Below are 20,463 nucleotides of genomic sequence, written 5' to 3'. Positions count from 1 at the left end.
TCACAGAACTTTAATAAAGTGAACAGAAAAACTCCAGCTACAAGTGCCACTACACTGGCTCTAATATTAGCATGAGCATATGAATGCATGATACATGACCTGTAACCAGTTACTCGCAGTGAAGTCATCACCACAGACAGCTCTAATTGCACCAGTGAAGTTGTCTGATCTCCATCCTCAATTAGGGCTGGTAAAGCGCAACTACTCACCCGTGAGGGTCTCAAGGCACTAGGGGGGAGGGGAGGTGGCTTCATTGAGTGCTGGGGTTACCCGAAGCTAGATCTTGAGGTCCTTTCTGAACTGGGGCAATGTGGGAGATTGCCGGAGGTGTAGGGGGAGGGTGTACATCCTCATGTATCTAATAGGATACTCAATCACTTTGTATGGTTTGGCTCTTGTAGTATACCATAGTAACCTGGTGTCATCAAATAGGATGGCAATGACAAATTAATTCCTACAAATTCCACACAAAGACCCTGCGATCAGTAAATGCTCATATACCTAAAATCACATCATGATGGAATGATGGTCAACTAATACAGCAATGTTTCAGCAATATGTATAGTAGCAGGAAGAAGGTGACATGAAAATGCTAATTTCACACTGATGACACTTCCTAATAGAGGTTTCCTCATATGTCCACCATCAGAATTGTCTCATGAAAGCTGTACTTAAGTAGCTTTGCTATGTATCACATGTGGCACAAAAATGTCGATTGGAGACAATCTGGCCCAAATGTCTGGGAGATGAATCTACAAATATCCACAGCATAATGAATCAGCTAGGCCTAGGGACATACCGAAATCCAGATTAGTACTGGTGAGAACACCATTCTTATGTGCATACCTAAAAACCAATAGACCATTGAAGGTTTTTGAGTCTTTGGGAAACTTCATTACATGAAGAGGTGGTTTAACCTAAATCCTAATGGGAAGGCACATTACAGTACCTTTTTGTCTCGCAAACACAAATTCCATTGTTTTAAGGTGTATAAACACTCACATATGATCCCTACATTTATGCATGTCACTCCGTGATGCATATAACCAGTCAGTGAATGAACCTTGACAAATCAACATGTGCAATCCACATAACTGAAAACTCCCACATCAATGGCATGGAAATTCACATTGTGAGAAATTACTTTAAGTCTACATGTCATGTCCTTCCTTGCTTCATGAATTTGACCTAACTAATGACATTGAGTATTGGCTTAGGGTATGTGTGACCATCCCACCAATGTCTGCACACTCCTGTCTGTGATAACACATGAACTGTATACCCAACATAAATAACTATTTCAAATACAGATTGGCCTACACACACATTAATGATAGAATCAGACATCAACCTAAGAATACACGTAGATCATTTATAAAACAGTAGTGCAGTTGATACTACAACAGGAAAAGGTATACATGCTAACATCTAGGCACTAATACTGATGGCACCAGTGATGTTTGCTATCTCACGTTACTGTACATTCCCCATTTACCAAGGGGAATTATTGCTCAGTGACTGCATCCAAAGTGCACGGTGTGCTATGTCACATGTAAGAGGGCCACCATCACACGAGACACAGTAGTGAGGGACCATCACTCCTGACACACTGATGACAAGTGGCCTGTTTGGTACAATTGTCACTCACAATACCAAACAACTTGAGTTGATTATCACTTTACTCAGCCATGTATCTGCTCAAGATAGTACATAGGTAGTGGACTGGACTTTTCTGTGTTCCTGGTCAGAAAGACAATAGACAATGCACATCAGCATGCACCTACTACCACACCTACACAACCAATAACTCTTCTTGTGCATCGCACAGTGGCCATCCCAAATATTGATGAGGAAATGCCTGCCTGTAACTCACAAAATTGGCAATGTAACATGTATGACTCTGGCCAGGACTCACCCCCGTGTAGCTGCTGTTGGGTCCTCAACTGCCCATCAAGATCCTGGTAGGCTACCACCAGAATGCGGGCCATAAGGGTGGTCAGGGTCCAGCACATGCCCCGTCCATGTAGGAAGGACATCCCCAGGTGGGCCTCCATGATTTTCTGGGTCCAGTGCCTCAGGTCCTCCTACCTTTTCCTGCAATGGACGCTACGCCAGTGATAGACCCCCAGGGTCCGCACCTTCAGGGTGATGGCTTTCCAAATGGCTTGTTTCTGATGGGTTTTGACTTTTATGGATGCAATAGATGAAGAAACAGATTATAACTGCCAATTTGAGGATATCTTTTAGGTTGAAACACATTTTGTATACACCTAGTACAAGCATTAAACAATAGTTAACACACTACATGTGTAATTCTCACATGCTAAACACTACAAAGACATAAAAGACATGAAAACACACTCTTGTAGTCATCTGTTTACTATCCTTAACCCTGGTCATGACCTACACTGACTAAGCCTGCCCACTAACATCATGTACCCCAGGGCCATCCTACATGTAGTGTGATGTGAACTACTACATTGTGACATTCTGAAGGGTAAACTACTTGTGCATGGCTGTGCAGACAACTTTACAGCCAGGCTTATTGACTTGATGCATGCTATACATACAGGCTTGTACCATAGTATAGACTACATCCTAAGACTTAGGTCACAACGAAAGGGATGGCATATGTATCACTGAGAGCTTCCTCTCTGGGATGTGTGTACATGTAGACTACTTAATGAGATATTATTCTACGTATGATTGAGGTTGTGTGGTATGTGGTGCCATCACAGGACACACCTTTTGCCATATGTGGCACTGTTACAGGGATGACATTCAACATACCATTGGATGTCTTTTTTGATTGATTGAATGTAATAAAACTGGTGATTCACATGGCAAAATCTCTTCAGAAGCAGCCAGCTATCTGAACTGTTAATGTGTTACATGTGCAATAGGCCTGTACGGTGCAAGCATGACTTATCGAAAAGTGACAACAGACCTTTGGGAGCCAGGGGCTTCTCATTAGCAATTGTCACACATTGACAATGTGGGTCAATGGAAAGATGTATCAGGTCAGGGGGTTATCTCATTCACCGTTCCAAATGTTGCCCATGTAAAAGCAATCAGGGATACTATTGGTCCCAAAATCTCATTTTGGGAACATCCAAGGATCTGCAGGTCTGCAGGGAGATTACTCTGTGCATCAGTTGTACTGCCACAGTAGCTCTGCCCCAGCCTGGGTCACGGCCCAGACTGGGCACAACTCTTTCATTGTTAGGCCTTGCTCTCTGCAGGCTGAGTACACTCATCCCACATGACCATCAAATTTCTACCAATTCAATACATAAACAAGCATCTTGTGGCCACCCAATGTGTGCCCTCAAGGTTGTGTGGAGCTCTGAAGGGGTCTGTGAGGTATAGCTAGCTCCCAGACAACAGTTTGACGAGACCTGGTGTGGGCTGAGTGATATGTGGGACTGTATACATAACTAATATCATCCTCAACTGCTTCTTACAGTATAAATGCACAGTCCATGCTGTAAAGCATATACATTTATTTGCACATTTAGCATGATCTAGTTAGCAAATACATCATAGGTACCATGAAAGGGATATATGCATAGCTATGTGCATGCAACACAAGTAGTCTATAGGGCTTATTACACATCACAGTGGTGATGTTAAGTACACAAAGTACAGTGATCCACAGTCAATTCAATTTCATTTAATTTTATTAAGAATTTGGATCTCCAATGATGTCCATTTGTAAAAAATACACACAATATATAAATTCACATTAAAACATGAACTCAATTCATTGCCAACTTAAATAGATTAAATATTAAATTCTAACATAATTGTATCAAAGTTCACTAAGACACAGTATTTATAACTATAGAATAATGACAATATTACATTCAAAATAGCCTATCATCAGAGAGACGAGCCCCTTTATAACCAGTGCTCAGGGTCTACAAGCAAAAGGGAGCTGTGCTTTGTGTACATGTCAGCTGAGATGAGAGCATACAGGACATTGAAGTGTTGTGACAGTGAGGTGTAACTTAACAGACTCCACTCCCCAGCTGTTCAGGTCAAGTCCTAAGACTGCAGGATGGCCAAGACCTTATCCTCCCAGGGAAACAGTTGTAATAGGGTGCTGGGAGGACCACCAACAGATTTCTGTGCTACTAGTTGTTGCTTTGAGGCCATTTGTATTTGTATTTTGTATTTCTAGAGTGTGACAATCATCCTGAGGGATATCACAGCGCTAGGAATTCTATATCCTGAAAACAGGGTGGAGTGATACCCGGATATCTGAGAACAGGGGAACCTAGGCAAAAGGCTGCAACGTGTCAATGATTACATCCCAGGGAACAACAATGTTTTCAACTTCTTCCTAAATGACATATAATCGTCCGTTAAGTCAAAGGTCTAAAGGAAGTTCATTCCAGCGAACGGCCGCCAGATTGGAGAAAGAGCGGTCCGCTGCTCTAACTTTCTTAATGCATCTGAATTTTACCAAAGTGTGATAGCAAGACCTCAGTTTTCATGTAGGGGCGTAGAATTTGATTTTGTCCTGCTGTATTCGGGGGCCGCGCTTGTGTAGTGCTCTGTTTGCATCGCACAGGAGCTTGAACTTGGCTCTTTGGCACACAGGCAGCCAGTGGAGCTCCCTCAGACATTCTGATGACAAGCTGTGTTTGTTTTTATTACAGACACGCTTGGCGGCTGCCTTCTGGATCACCGCAGTCGGGAAAACAGATAGTCTGGCATGGCCACATAGAGCGCATTGCCATAATCCAATCTACTGGAAAGTAGTGCCTGGGTAATGGTCTTCGTGCAGTTCAAGGGGATCTATGAGAAAAGTCTTCTTAGTAGCCTCAGCATGGCAAAGCTTTTTCCACACAACGCATGGACTTGGTCCTGCATGATTAGTGCATTGTCAATGAGTATGCCTAGGTTTTTTTATAAGCCGTTTGGTTTCCGGGGCAGTTCCTAGTGACTGAAGCCACCAGGTAGCGTCACAGCCTAGGTGAGCTCCTCCAAAATGCAAGCTCTCGCACTTCTCAGCGTTCTGTCATCCAAGTTGCTGTTTCTGGAAGACAATTAATTAGGTTGCTCCTGGTCTCCTCATGCCTTTCTTCGTAGGCAATCAGTAGCAGCGTATGATCCACGTAGGAGCAGATATTGAAGCCCCATTTCCTGCTGCTCTTGGCCAAAGAGGAGACGTATGCATTGAAAAGGGTAGGGCTCAGAGAGGCTCCCTTGCGGACACCGTAGTTAATAGTTTTTGGGTTAGAGGAGAAGGGGGCCATTTGAACTTTTTGTGTTCTGTTACTTAGAGAAGAGTTGAACCACTGCAGGGCTTTCGAATGTAGTCCCTTGTCATGCAAGATGCTCAGCAGGAGGTTGTGTGATACGGTATCGAATGCTGCCAGCAAGTCCAAAAGGGTCAGGGTGGCAGCTTTGACCTGATCCACCAAGGATCTGATGTTGTCCAATACCGCAAGTAAGGCGGCTTCTGTGCTGTTTGAAGCTCTAAAGCCAGTCTGAGATGGGTCCAGTAGCTTATTGGTTTCTAAGAAGTTGGCTAATTGTTTATTGACCAGTCTCTCCAGTACCTTGGACAAATATGGACGTTGGGATATTGGTCGGTAGTTTGCAGGTTGTGGACTTCCATGCCAGCTTTTTTAATAATGGGAATGCAATGGTTTCCTTCCTGATGTCTGGGAATACTGCAGATTCAAGGAATTTATTGAAAATTTTAATAGCATACGGGCATAGGACCAATGTGAGCCGAGAAAAAATAAAATGAGGGCATGGGTCAAGCTGAGATCCTGACTGGACCTCGGTCATCACATTTGTGACCTGCTCTTCAGAGAAGGGTACCAGGCTGCTTAGGTGAGAGTGTGCTTCAGAGTGGGGAGCCAGGGGTTTCCAGCCTGGTTCATCAGAGGTGGGTTGGCTTTTATAAGAGTAGATTTTAGAGATTTTGTCAATGAAGAAATTGCTGATTATCTCACAGTTGTCTATTGAAGGGGTCATAGTTTGGGACATGCTGGTTGGTTTGCAGAGTTCCTTCACTATTTTTTCTAATGCTTTAGGTAAATTACTGTTGTCATCTATTCGCTTCACATAGTAGTTTTTCTTAGCAAATTTGAGGGTGTTGTGGTAAATCTTCAGCTCCCCTTTGTATAACAGCCTGTCGCTGCTTTCTTTAGACAATCTCCACTTGTGTTCCAATGATCTGCATTTCTTTTTTAATAGTCTAAGTTCTAACGAATACCATTTTCCCTATGGTGTTTTCCTATTTGGTTTGATCCTAACCTGGGGCACACTGATCCAGTGTGTTGATGATCTCAGAGTGTAAAAATTGAGCCTCTGTCTGGCATTTGGGTCAGAGAAGCGGGGAGCAAACAAATCAGGGGTGATGAGATTCTATGCCTTTTTTGCCACTGATAAAGGTGTGGGCAAGAAAGTTAGCTTCGTTGGGAGACTAAAGGAAAAGGAGATTTGAGAGTGGTCGGTCCAGTACTAGGGTGTAACCTCAGAGACATTAGTGGATTCTATGTTGGAGATCAGAAGGTCAAGTGTATGCCTGGCAATATGAGTTTGTCCTTTAATCCATTGTTTTAGCTGCAATATCTGCATATCGCTTTCCAAGTGTTTGACCACAGGATCATCAGCATTTTCAAATGTAACATTAAAATCACCTGTAGCTAGGAAATGCTTGTGTTTTAGAGTGGAAGGGAATAATTGAGATAGCAATTTGGTACTAAAATCTGACTTATATCCTAGGGGATTGTAAATTACTGTTCCCCCAAATATTTTGTGGTCACCGCTGGAAATTTGAAATGCTAAGATCTCGTGTTCACCTAGTGGAGCCACTGACTCAGGGAGACAGTCTTTGATAGGATAGCTATTCCTCCTCCCTTCCGCCGCCTTCTGTCCCGTTTTAATAGTTTGTATCCAACAGGTAGGGAGGCGGCAATATCAGGGGAATTTTTGTTATTCAGCCAAGTTTCTGTGATAAAGGCTAGATCTGGTTTTATGTCTGCTAGAGTATCCCAGATCTCAAGACAGTGTTTGGGCAGCGACCTGTAGTTAAAATAAATGCAGTTCAGCTGAAGCCCATCCTGGCAACAGTTTTTCTAGAATGCTTCTCTGACAGTGCCTGTCTGGCCCATATACAGTGGAGGCATGAGAACAGGCCCTCCTTTTCCCCTGGGGAAACTTTCGCACAAAGCGCCTCATTATGTGGCAGGGGCTTGGCAAGTTTGAGAAGCGTCTCCCTAGAGTATTGATGGTGGCTGCTAGGGTCTGGTGTGAGAGAGGTAGCGTTGCTGGCCCCTGGTTCTGTTCGGACGTAGACAGGCACAGACGGGCTTGCCTTTGGCTCACCCACTGTGTGCATCCACTGTGCTGCTGCACCGCAGCCCCATTTTTGTAGTCACCCGTGTTTGACAACTAGACCGCTGCCCCTCCTACAGCACTGCTTCCGGTGACTTCCAGTTTACACTGTACCTCAATTGCCGTCTGGCGCCCTCCCAATCAAGTCAAGAGCAAGTAGGCTCAGTTACAAGTTCAAATTCAATTTCAGGCACGTTTTAAAAACTCGATTTTCAGGCACATTTAAATCACAGCGAGAAATTCTGTGCTAAAACAATTATAAAGTGCAGAGTGGGTGAAAGCAAGTAAAACGCTTGTCTAGTGCTCAGTTTAAAATGCAGAGAGGGTTAATTTGCGCACAGGTTCCGACAAGAATAAGCAATCCATAAAAAGCACCTTCCCCCTAGGTTATTCCACCTCTTCCTAATTTCCTCCTTTGTGTGCAGGGTGGTGCCTACAACAATCACTCTGTCGACTATCCTGTCCCACATCTCCCTTTTCCTACTGAGAGGAGTATGTTGGACTTCGGCTCCAAACAACTATGGCTCTACTCTTATGATCTTATCCACCATGACTGACAACTCAGCCTCTGAAAAATGTGGATTTTTTTGACGTAGCATAACTCTAAATTAAAGTGAGTTACAATGACAAAAAAAACCCACCAAGGAATATTAGAAAAAAAGTTACAAAAGTGTGTGGAGAGTATTAAATGGGATAGGGAAAAAAAGGGCTGCCATATCTCACCAAAAATGTGTGATCTCTGTCTTGCTGTGCTGCAGTGAAGAGGCAAAGGATGATGCTCTGGTATGGGGTGTGTTTTATACTGTGATTTACAGGTATATCCACTTGGCCAATGGATACCAATTGTGCTGTTTTTGTATCCATCCAATGGGTACTGTTCTAGTGCTTTGATGAGAGCGTACTGCGACGGTCTACTGCTGTCGGGGAACCACCGCAAGGGGACCACCAGTACAACTGTGTTTTTGTAATCGGCTCGGCAGGAAGCCACGGCCCTGACGGTGATGGAGTATGCATCGTCAACATTGTAGTCCACCACTGCCCAGGTGGAAAACACTCCATAGACATGGTTGGCGGTTTAGGCTACATGCATTGAAACATGGCTGGTGGCAGACCGCCGGCTCAGTGGTCTTCTTGGGACCCCTGCCATGGTAATATGGAGGTGAGACTACCAACATCTTAATCGGGCCCCTGGTCTGGATTCGTGACTGGTTGCAGGTATTAGTAATAACATAAGACCTAAGCTGGTAATAACAACACCTTTCATGTACACTGCTATGAATTGTCAAGAATGCAACAGCAGTGGTTTTATGAATACAGCAATGGTTATTATTATATTTAGTAATAGAAATACTACTATACCTTATTAAAAATGAATTATAGTGTACGCTATGGGACCAGAATACAAAGATGGCCGAGGAACACAGTGGACATCTACTCAACCCCAATGTTTGTATTATTACTCAATGTGGTGTTTGCAGAAGGAGCCCCAAACATTTGTACGGTTCATTGTGTAATGTTAACTGTGTGTGCATGTTAGTGCCTGTGCAATATACAATGGGTATTACCTCATTTGCCAGGGTGCATTTTGCCCATAAAAGTTGTGCTTGCGTCTGTGCCAAACTATAAATAAAGACACAGTACATAAAATCCCATAAGGTTGCGGTGCATGCCACACAGAGAAGGTGCAGAGTTAGAGTACATTGGGCTAGGGCACAGTGAATCTGAGATACTCTCTAGTAAGAAGGCTGCAGCTAAAGAGTGTCCCCCATGGGTGAGAGTCTCTGGTTCCCTTCGAAGGCAGGCGCGGAAAGCTCTTGCAGTGACACTGATCCTGCAACAGGGACCATATTGTTGATTTATGTGTAGGGACACCACTGTCCTTAAGAATGATTTTGAAAGGCTGCTGCAGTTGTGGTTGCAGTCTTTAAATGTATCCAACCTTGTGGATGCCTTCATGGACCTTTCTAGCGTCAGCTGCCGCCGGCACTGAAATAGCGGTACAAAAGGGGGTGGTGATGGACGGGGCATCAGAACCAATCAAACACTCACACCCAGTCAACAGATCTGGGTTTGATCCATCACCGTTCTTTAGCCCACTCTGCCACCCCAGTTCAGACATGGCCATATGCAAATCAGTCTGACCCTGTGCCTCATGGGAACAGTGCAGCCCGAACTGCCAAGCCATGCCTTCCCTGGACTGGAAACAAGCTTCCTAGGACCTGTTTCTGGCATTTCAGCCGTCTTCAGCCAGGCTTGCTTGAATCCAGTGGCAAAGTGAGCAAGGGACTCACGTCTGAGCATACCCTGCCAACTTATGGCGAACAAAGCGGTACAAAAGGGGGTGGTGATGGACGGAGCATCAGAACCAATCAAACACTCACACCCAGTCAACAGATCTGGGTTTGATCCATCACCGTTCTTTAGCCCACTCTGCCACCCCAGTTCAGACATGACCATATGCAAATCAGTCTGACCCTGTGCCTCATGGGAACAGTGCAGCCCGAACTGCCAAGCCATGCCTTCCCTGGACCGGAAACAAGCTTCCTAGGACCGGTTTCTGGCATTTCAGCCGTCTTCAGCCAGGCTTGCTTGAATCCAGTGGCAAAGTGAGCAAGGGACTCACGTCTGAGCATACCCTGCCAACTTATGGCGAACAAAGCGGTACAAAAGGGGGTGGTGATGGACGGAGCATCAGAACCAATCAAACACTCACACCCAGTCAACAGATCTGGGTTTGATCCATCACCGTTCTTTAGCCCACTCTGCCACCCCAGTTCAGACATGGCCATATACAAATCAGTCTGACCCTGTGCCTCATGGGAACAGTGCAGCCCGAACTGCCAAGCCATGCCTTCCCTGGACCGGAAACAAGCTTCCTAGGACCGGTTTCTGGCATTTCAGCCGTCTTCATCCAGGCTTGCTTGAATCCAGTGGCAAAGTGAGCAAGGGACTCACGTCTGAGCATACCCTGCCAACTTATGGCGAACAAAGCGGTACAAAAGGGGGTGGTGATGGACGGAGCATCAAAACCAATCAAACACTCACACCCAGTCAACAGATCTGGGTTTGATCCATCACCGTTCTTTAGCCCACTCTGCCACCCCAGTTCAGACATGGCCATATGCAAATCAGTCTGACCCTGTGCCTCATGGGAACAGTGCAGCCCGAACTGCCAAGCCATGCCTTCCCTGGACCGGAAACAAGCTTCCTAGGACCGGTTTCTGGCATTTCAGCCGTCTTCAGCCAGGCTTGCTTGAATCCAGTGGCAAAGTGAGCAAGGGACTCACGTCTGAGCATACCCTGCCAACTTATGGCGAACAAAGCGGTACAAAAGGGGGTGGTGATGGACGGAGCATCAGAACCAATCAAACACTCACACCCAGTCAACAGATCTGGGTTTGATCCATCACCGTTCCTTAGCCCACTCTGCTACCCCAGTTCAGACATGGCCATATGCAAATCAGTCTGACCCTGTGCCTCATGGGAACAGTGCAGCCCGAACTGCCAAGCCATACCTTCCCTGGACCGGAAACAAGCTTCCTAGGACCGGTTTCTGGCATTTCAGCCGTCTTCATCCAGGCTTGCTTGAATCCAGTGGCAAAGTGAGCAAGGGACTCACGTCTGAGCATACCCTGCCAACTTATGGCGAACAAAGCGGTACAAAAGGGGGTGGTGATGGACGGAGCATCAGAACCAATCAAACACTCACACCCAGTCAACAGATCTGGGTTTAATCCATCACCGTTCTTTAGCCCACTCTGCCACCCCAGTTCAGACATGGCCATATGCAAATCAGTCTGACCCTGTGCCTCATGGGAACAGTCCAGCCCGAACTGCCAAGCCATGTCTTCCCTGGACCGGAAACAAGCTTCCTAGGACCGGTTTCTGGCACTTCAGCCGTCTTCAGCCAGGCTTGCTTGAATCCAGTGGCAAAGTGAGCAAGGGACTCACGTCTGAGCATACCCTGCCAACTTATGGCGAACAAAGCGGTACAAAAGGGGGTGGTGATGGAAGAACGGTGGTGGATTAAACCCAGATCAGTTGACTGGGGGTGAGTGCTTGCAATGTTCAACACTCCGTCCATCATTTCCTTTGGTTTTGCTTTGTTCGCCATAAGTTGGCAGGGTATGCTCAGACGTGAGTCCCTTGCTCACTTTGCCACTGGATTCAAGCAAGCCTGGCTGAAGACGGCTGAAGTGCCAGAAACCGGTCCTAGGAAGCTTGTTTCCGGTCCAGGGAAGACATGGCTTGGCAGTTCGGGCTGGACTGTTCCCATGAGGCACAGGGTCAGACTGATTTGCATATGGCCATGTCTGAACTGGGGTGGCAGAGTGAGCTAAAGAACGGTGGTGGATTAAACCCAGATCAGTTGACTGGGAGTGAGTGCTTGCAATGTTCAACACTCCGTCCATCATTTCCTTTGGTTTTGCTTTGTTCGCCATAAGTTGGCAGGGTATGCTCAGACGTGAGTCCCTTGCTCACTTTGCCACTGGATTCAAGCAAGCCTGGCTGAAGACGGCTGAAGTGCCAGAAACCGGTCCTAGGAAGCTTGTTTCCGGTCCAGGGAAGACATGGCTTGGCAGTTCGGGCTGGACTGTTCCCATGAGGCACAGGGTCAGACTGATTTGCATATGGCCATGTCTGAACTGGGGTGGCAGAGTGAGCTAAAGAACGGTGGTGGATTAAACCCAGATCAGTTGACTAGGGGTGAGTGCTTGCAATGTTCAACACTCCGTCCATCATTTCCTTTGGTTTTGCTTTGTTCGCCATAAGTTGGCAGGGTATGCTCAGACGTGAGTCCGTTGCTCACTTTGCCACTGGATTCAAGCAAGCCTGGCTGAAGACGGCTGAAGTGCCAGAATCCGGTCCTAGGAAGCTTGTTTCCGGTCCAGGGAAGACATGGCTTGGCAGTTTGGGCTGGACTGTTCCCATGAGGCACAGGGTCAGACTGATTTGCATATGGCCATGTCTGAACTGGGGTGGCAGAGTGAGCTAAAGAACGGTGGTGGATTAAACCCAGATCAGTTGACTGGGGGTGAGTGCTTGCAATGTTCAACACTCCGTCCATCATTTCCTTTGGTTTTGCTTTGTTCGCCATAAGTTGGCAGGGTATGCTCAGACGTGAGTCCCTTGCTCACTTTGCCACTGGATTCAAGCAAGCCTGGCTGAAGACGGCTGAAGTGCCAGAAACCGGTCCTAGGAAGCTTGTTTCCGGTCCAGGGAAGACATGGCTTGGCAGTTCGGGCTGGACTGTTCCCATGAGGCACAGGGTCAGACTGATTTGCATATGGCCATGTATGAACTGGGGTGGCAGAGTGAGCTAAAGAACGGTGGTGGATTAAACCCAGATTAGTTGACTGGGGGTGAGTGCTTGCAATGTTCAACACTCCGTCCATCATTTCCTTTGGTTTTGCTTTGTTCGCCATAAGCTGGCAGGGTATGCTCAGACGTGAGTCCCTTGCTCACTTTGCCACTGGATTCAAGCAAGCCTGGCTGAAGACGGCTGAAGTGCCAGAAACGGGTCCTAGGAAGCTTGTTTCCGGTCCAGGGAAGACATGGCTTGGCAGTTCGGGCTGGACTGTTCCCATGAGGCACAGGGTCAGACTGATTTGCATATGGCCATGTCTGAACTGGGGTGGCAGAGCGAGCTAAAGAACGGTGGTGGATTAAACCCAGATCAGTTGACTGGGGGTGAGTGCTTGCAATGCTCAACACTCCGTCCATCATTTCCTTTGGTTTTGCTTTGTTCGCCATAAGTTGGCAGGGTATGCTCAGACGTGAGTCCCTTGCTCACTTTGCCACTGGATTCAAGCAAGCCTGGCTGAAGACGGCTGAAGTGCCAGAAACCGGTCCTAGGAAGCTTGTTTCCGGTCCAGGGAAGACATGGCTTGGCAGTTCGGGCTGGACTGTTCCCATGAGGCACAGGGTCAGACTGATTTGCATATGGCCATGTCTGAACTGGGATGGCAGAGTGAGCTAAAGAACGGTGGTGGATTAAACCCAGATCAGTTGACTGGGGGTGAGTGCTTGCAATGTTCAACACTCCGTCCATCATTTCCTTTGGTTTTGCTTTGTTCGCCATAAGTTGGCAGGGTATAGTCAGACGTGAGTCCCTTGCTCACTTTGCCACTGGATTCAAGCAAGCCTGGCTGAAGACGGCTGAAGTGCCAGAAACCGGTCCTAGGAAGCTTGTTTCCGGTCCAGGGAAGACATGGCTTGGCAGTTCGGGCTGGACTGTTCCCATGAGGCACAGGGTCAGACTGATTTGCATATGGCCATGTCTGAACTGGGGTGGCAGAGCGAGCTAAAGAACGGTGGTGGATTAAACCCAGATCAGTTGACTGGGGGTGAGTGCTTGCAATGCTCAACACTCCGTCCATCATTTCCTTTGGTTTTGCTTTGTTCGCCATAAGTTGGCAGGGTATGCTCAGACGTGAGTCCCTTGCTCACTTTGCCACTGGATTCAAGCAAGCCTGGCTGAAGACGGCTGAAGTGCCAGAAACCGGTCCTAGGAAGCTTGTTTCCGGTCCAGGGAAGACATGGCTTGGCAGTTCGGGCTGGACTGTTCCCATGAGGCACAGGGTCAGACTGATTTGCATATGGCCATGTCTGAACTGGGGTGGCAGAGTGAGCTAAAGAACGGTGGTGGATTAAACCCAGATCAGTTGACTAGGGGTGAGTGCTTGCAATGTTCAACACTCCGTCCATCATTTCCTTTGGCACTGAAATAGAGCCGCAGATAAACTACATCTACATCGCTTTATGCTGTGTATTCTCTACAGCGCATGTGCAAACTCACTGAGTTAGGACATGCACTGCACACAGGGCATTTTTAGATCCCGCCTCCAAGCAGGTTTTAGCTGTCAGTTGTCAAAGACCTGTTGTGGACAATACCAATAGTTAAAGTGGGCATTCGTCCAACTATTTGTTACCCATTAGTTAGCTTTCTCGTTAATCTAATTTGCTTATATCTTATTTGACAATTTTTTTCTCTTGTTGTGTTCGTCCCTCCCCTAGAGTTTAACTTCTTCGCCATCGTTTTGATTGGATGGCTTGGGTGCTGCTACACTTCAGCACCAAGGAACTACTTTTGCTTTCAGGACTCCATGGCAGTGCACCTATTTTCTTGCTCTCTCCCTTTATACACCGTTCCCACCTCATTATCCCACCTCAAGACAATATCTGTGTTTTCCCCCTTAGGCCTGTCTGTTTTCACCCTGCCCACATTCCTCTTTTTTTATTTAATGATCCTGCCCTCCTACCAAGCTCGTCCCCTGCTGCCATCTGTGCTTTGGTGCACTTTTTATATTTTTCTATTTATCGCTCCAAGATGGACTTCCGCCATCTTGTAATGCTGAATTAAAACAAACAAAAAAAGGGCTGCTTCATCATGATGTATGTAATGTGCATGCACAAGCTTGGGGATTCCTTCATGCCTATATATCATCATAGTGTTGCCATGGCAGTGTCATGATGCATTATGTGCACAAGTGTGATGACGTGAACTTATCTATCATGGCACTTGTTTTTGTTTTGCAGATGATATTTCACAAGGACAACTAAGCATTTATTTTTATTTTTGACGATGTGGGACATTGCTGGCAAAAAGCATTGGCAAAGTCAAAGGTTGCGTAACCTCATTTAAAGGCAAGATCCATTGGCTTTACCAATGCTTATAGTATTATGTAGTGCTAGGCCCAATATTAGGACTTTGAACAAGATAGCGTCATAAAGATTGATGTAAACTCCACTTTCCATCATGCAGCCTTGCTTACCTGGCAAAACAGAGTAAAGTTTGCGCTGAGAAGTGTTTGCTTACCCATCTCTGTTCAAAATAAACTTACCTTGCTTTTCTTGCTGGCCTGTTGACACTCTGACGTGTGCTGACCTGCTCTTAGGTAATTAGGTACCCAAAGATGGTTTCCTTAATTTCTACTTACTTGACTGTTGCGTGACTAATATTGCTCTCTGTACTTACTCTAAACAGTTTGTTGTTACTAATTCCCTGACATCTCCTTAACTTTGATCTGACTTCTATGTTTCATATCAACCACCTGCTCTTTGTACAAGGCTATTAGGTCTTTTGATGTCAAGTTGCAACAATTAATAGGATCTATCAGGTGTTGCGGGAAGGGAGGTCTAGCCAATATGCAGTAAAACAGTGTCTTTTTATCTCCATTAGTTCTATCTGTTCCCTACATCAATGCTGTCTCTTTCCCTATGTGTGGAGGAGACCTGATCATATTTACTGTTGCTAGGCCTGGGTTGTGTTTCCTCTCCAGGGGTAGTGTGGCACTTTCTATATTTCACTTTTGAGGGTCCCCTGGAATGAGGATATCATCCACTAGAAGTACAGAACAGGATCTGACACCATACTTGTGTCGGACACAGACAGTGAAACAATTGACCAGTTCAAACCAGTGTCCCACGCCTCTACTGCAATAGAGCTTCAGATCTCTCTAATACTTGATTTTACCTTCTCACTTGCACCCATTGAGACATTATCTGTGAAGACATGGCATGGAGATGTAGTTGTTGCATTACGTACCTATCTCATGGATGGAAAAACACTGTGGTGGGTCGTGGGAATCTATATGTGTAAGTATCCCCATAATGCCATGTGTAGCATATTTCTACATAGAAATACTGTGTATGTTACATAGTAACCTAAAATGCATGGGTCTGGTAGACTCTAGACCCAAATACAGCATCCGTCTCAACTGATGTTTGACAGAAAATTGGGTTTTAGACAAGGGTTGACTAAAATGATTGTGCCCAGGAAAACCACACCAATCTAGATTCCCCAGGGTCTATTTTTTCCTAACATGCGTGGGGCAGATAAGTTTGCTTGGGTGGTGGCTGACAGCTGAACCCAATTACTCAAGTTCAGAAATGTCTGGCATTTGTAGGCTTTCCTGAGTGTCAGCTGACTCAAGACTCAAACACAGCAGATAAGCACATCCGAAAACAAGACCTTTTCAAAAGACACTTTCGAGGCATTGGGTTCTTGGTCTTTTCTTTCCTAGGTGATCTGTCTACTTGGACGTATCGGGTACCATTTTTTATCGGGAGTAGTGTGAAAATACTCTTTGCTATGTCATTTGTCATTTCAAGCATGATATGGAATGCTCCCTCACAGAAATATGAGAACATTCAGTATTTGTACTAACATCTTGAGGTTTTCAGTATATTGTGTTTTACAAACAGTGGTGGTGTCCATAGGTGACACACCACTATAGACTCCTCTGGCTCTCTATATTTTAGAAATCTATTGGATTGAAAGGTTTTCTTGGGTGCTTGTACACTCCTGACCCAAACACAGTAGCTATCCACATCACAAATGTAGGCCGTATCAAAACTGAAGGTCTTTTCCTGCTCACTATTTCAGACCTTGCCGGACACAGTTGATCAGGCCACCCACACATGTAGGGTACTGTTTTTATCAAGAGAAGTGTGGAAATGCTTTGTAGTAGGACTTTTGCCAGCCCCACATATTCAGGAACGTTTCCTCACATACATGTCAAAAGTCAGCATTTGTAACCAAATTTCTATTTATAGTGCCTTCAAACCACACTACACGGTTCACCACCAGATCTCTAGTTTTCAGAAATATCTGGGATTGGTAGCTTTTTCCTGGATGCTGACTCACATCAGGCCTAGATATACTGCAGCCAACCAAATTGTTTGTTTGCTTTGGGTATGGCAGATATCTCAACAGCCTACAAGCACAATATAGTTTTATGAGCAGAAAAGTCTGGGGGCATATCAATATGTCACTTTCCTAGATCAATTTTGAGTGCAAAATATTAAAGATGAAAACCTTATAATATGGTCTTTTAGCTTACCACCTAGATTCACAGATTTTTATTTTGACAATTAGATTAGTTGGTTAAACCATAAGCAAGCTACACAAAGGACGCATTGCTGAATTTAGAATATTGTCTAGAAGTCATCGTAATACGGCTGGTGGCAGATCGCTGGCTCAGTGGTCTTCTTGGGACCCCTGCCACCGCAATACAGAGGAGAAACCACCAAAGTAAATATCGGGCCTCTAGTCTGGATTGGTGAATGGGTGCAGGTATTAGTGATGACATAAGACCTAAACAAACTTGCAATAACAATACCTTTCATGTGGATAGCTGCTTCCCATTCAAAGAACAATCACAATGCACTGCTTTTCCCTGTGTAATATTTTGAAAAATTAACAATTGTTTATATTGATTAGTTTTCCCAGTGTCTGATTTTACATCAATTTTCCATACATTTGTCTTTTGCTATAACATCTAATCTTTGACCCTATTTTAAAATTGCCTAGCTTGTCTATGTAATTAGACCAGGTTTGGGGTCTTTCTCAGGTTTTCTGTGTGCTCTCGCACATAATAATTCATACATTTTATTTGGGGTTTGTCTTGCAGCTTAGGCCCGGCTATAAAAGGGGAGCCAAGAAACCCATCGGAATATCTGTCTATCTTAGTGAGCTGGGTTGGGTTGGGCTATGATAACCAAGCAGGCCAGTTTCTCACAAACATGCTGACACCTCTGTCCATAAAAAAGTATGTACATAGCAAATTCAGTAGAACAGGATGGATGATGAAACTTGAATTGACGGATCCAAATATTTTACAGTAGCTGTCAAATAACTTTGTCTCTTTTGTAGGCGTCACATTTATGGCCTTGTAATTTCTACTACCTGTCCATCGTTTCTAGATGTTGATGAATGCGATGTGGTGAATGGAGGCTGTCAGCAAACCTGCATCAATACAGAAGGATCCTTCGCCTGTGAATGTGACCTGGGATACAGACTTCATGCTGATGGACGCACATGCATAAGTAAGCTTTTTTCTAGTAATGGGCCAATCTGGGACAGTAAGAGGATGTCAAACAGTGTGAATGGCAAACGGCTTGTGAAAAAAAGAAAAACCTCAAGAACTTCAAAATGAACCCACACTATGTCAGTTGGAGACCCATGTTTGCATACAGCACAATACAAAGGGTAAAGCAGTTTCTCACTGACAAATCCATCAACCTACTGGTGGAAGCACTATAGCTGTATGTGACACACTGCAGGGCAATGGGTCAAACATCTTCCCACAAATGACTCACTTGTCATGCGCATACTTATGTTTGTGCAAGGAGAGTAGTGAGGACTTTAGGTGGAAATATCCCGAAGGTTGCCTCCTAAATGCTGGCTGTCTCTAACAAACAGCTGTGCTCACAACCCACTGCCCCCTGACTCTAAATTAAAATATACAGCAAGAAACCAAAATTACTCAATTTTTACACAGCAGTGTCTAGCTCTGGTAGCTGCTAAAAAAACTAATTTTCAGTTGGCAAACAGTATGCTAGATGTCATCTAATCCTATCAACAAACTCAAAAAAGGGGTTCATACTCACCTGCATATTGACAGGGTATAGAGATAGTCTCAAAAGTGACCTGTGCAACGGTGCTGAGCCGTCCAAAGCTATGACATACAGACAAGCTCTTTAGACTGCCATTAAGGTTGGAATAATATTTAATTCTGTTTTTCATCATTGTACCTATTCAGTATGTCACCCATGTGATGTATGAATGATTGGTGTGTTGTGTTGTGACATTGCAGTATTACAAGGGAGCTCTGTGTTGTATTAACAGTTCTCTCCAGACTACACTAGACTACCAAATCCACTTTGGATGTCAAGCAGAGCCACTCCACAAAAAGTGGGATTAATCTGCCTTAACGGCAGGTGGGCTTTTGAGCAGTGAGTTTTTTTGAAATCTTTGTTTTGTGATGAAACTGCAAAATTCTTCAAGGTACTGAAGCATGTCTACCCTGTCAGGCCAGGCCCTGCAGGCCACCTCATGCCGAGTACAAGCCGAAGGTCGGGCGTGGCATGCGTTTGGTGTTACGTATGGTAATAAAATATATTATTTTACATGGGAAAATCCTGTAAATTCACAGGAAAAAAGTTTCAAGTGACATTGTAGTAAGGTAGTGTAACAATATCTTACTTTACATCAAAAAACCATTAGAAATCCACAAAATAAACCAATGGTGAAAGGGAGGTTATAGTTAGGTGAAAATGTCAGTTAAAATATGTTTTAAACAAACACAAAAGGCACAGCACCTGTCCCCAGAACTACATTAAAGATTTGGGTGTATGCTTGGACCAGACTCTTACTATGAAAGATCAGGTAGTGGTTACCACTGGCACCTGCTTTCAGACAATGAGTCTACTACGCAGACCCTTTCCTTTACTTCCACTCTCAATACCCAAAACCCCAGTGCAGGAACTAGTGATCAGCCATCTGGACTATTGTAATGCCCTCCTAGCTGCCACAAATGAGTCCCTACTTGCTGAACTTAAGGTAGTCCAGAACACAGCGGCTTGCCCGATTGATAATATGCAGGCCAAATCTGCCTCCTCTACCCTTCTACAATCGCTTCATTGGCTTCCCGTGCACATTAGAATCATCTTTAAGATCTGCTGTTTAGTGCATAAATCACTGAACAGCAAAGATCCCAGATACTTGGCTGAGAAATGTATTCCGTGCCAGCCAAGCAGACCTTTACGATCTACAGTTAAAGTTATCCTTACTATTCCTTGAATTAAAAAAAACATGTTCGGGGGTAGAGCATGCTCTTACTTGGGCCCCTACTACAGAAAGCTTCTCAAAACCAAGCTATTTTCATACTGGCTCTGCCTTGCCTGTGTTCACTCCAGCGCTGTGATACCCCTCTTGAGGTGAGTCAAGCACCCTACAAGTTAAATTAACATAACCTAACAACCACTGAAATTCACCAGTCATAGTTATCTCAAGTACTGTAACACACACCTTATAGAAGGTATAGCTCGAGCCATTGCGTGGGCTGCTTATGACCTCACATAGGATGTCACTCATGACAAGTTCTATCGCATCATTGATAAAATCACTGCAACATCTAAAATGACATCATTGATGACAACACAGGTTATGGTTGTTTTAGGGCATGAGTTATAGTTATTTGAGATAAAAATAACTGGTGAGTTTTAGTGGTTTTATTAGTTTAAAATGGTTGTTATATCTGACATTGACACCCAACTATAACGTCCCTTTAACCTTTGTTTTATCAGTGAATATATATA

The 20,463-nt window shown here is 44.9% G+C and overlaps 1 protein-coding gene across 1 annotated transcript in view; it reads left to right on the top strand.

Annotated features, from left to right (window-relative positions):
* Positions 1-20,463, top strand: part of LOC146785830 (uncharacterized) — a 946,503-nt gene that overhangs the window by 466,895 nt on the left and 459,145 nt on the right. Inside the window, exon 6 of the mRNA XM_085635161.1 lies at positions 18,067-18,189. Within this exon, the coding sequence (XP_085491287.1) occupies positions 18,067-18,189 (123 nt within the window). The remainder of the gene's footprint in view (positions 1-18,066; positions 18,190-20,463) is intronic.

This window comes from Triturus cristatus, chromosome 11, assembly GCF_964204655.1.
Source record: "Triturus cristatus chromosome 11, aTriCri1.1, whole genome shotgun sequence".
Lineage (NCBI taxonomy): Eukaryota > Metazoa > Chordata > Amphibia > Caudata > Salamandridae > Triturus > Triturus cristatus.
The sequence above is the reverse complement of the archived record's forward strand: the minus strand, read 5'-3'. Positions and strand labels throughout refer to the sequence as shown.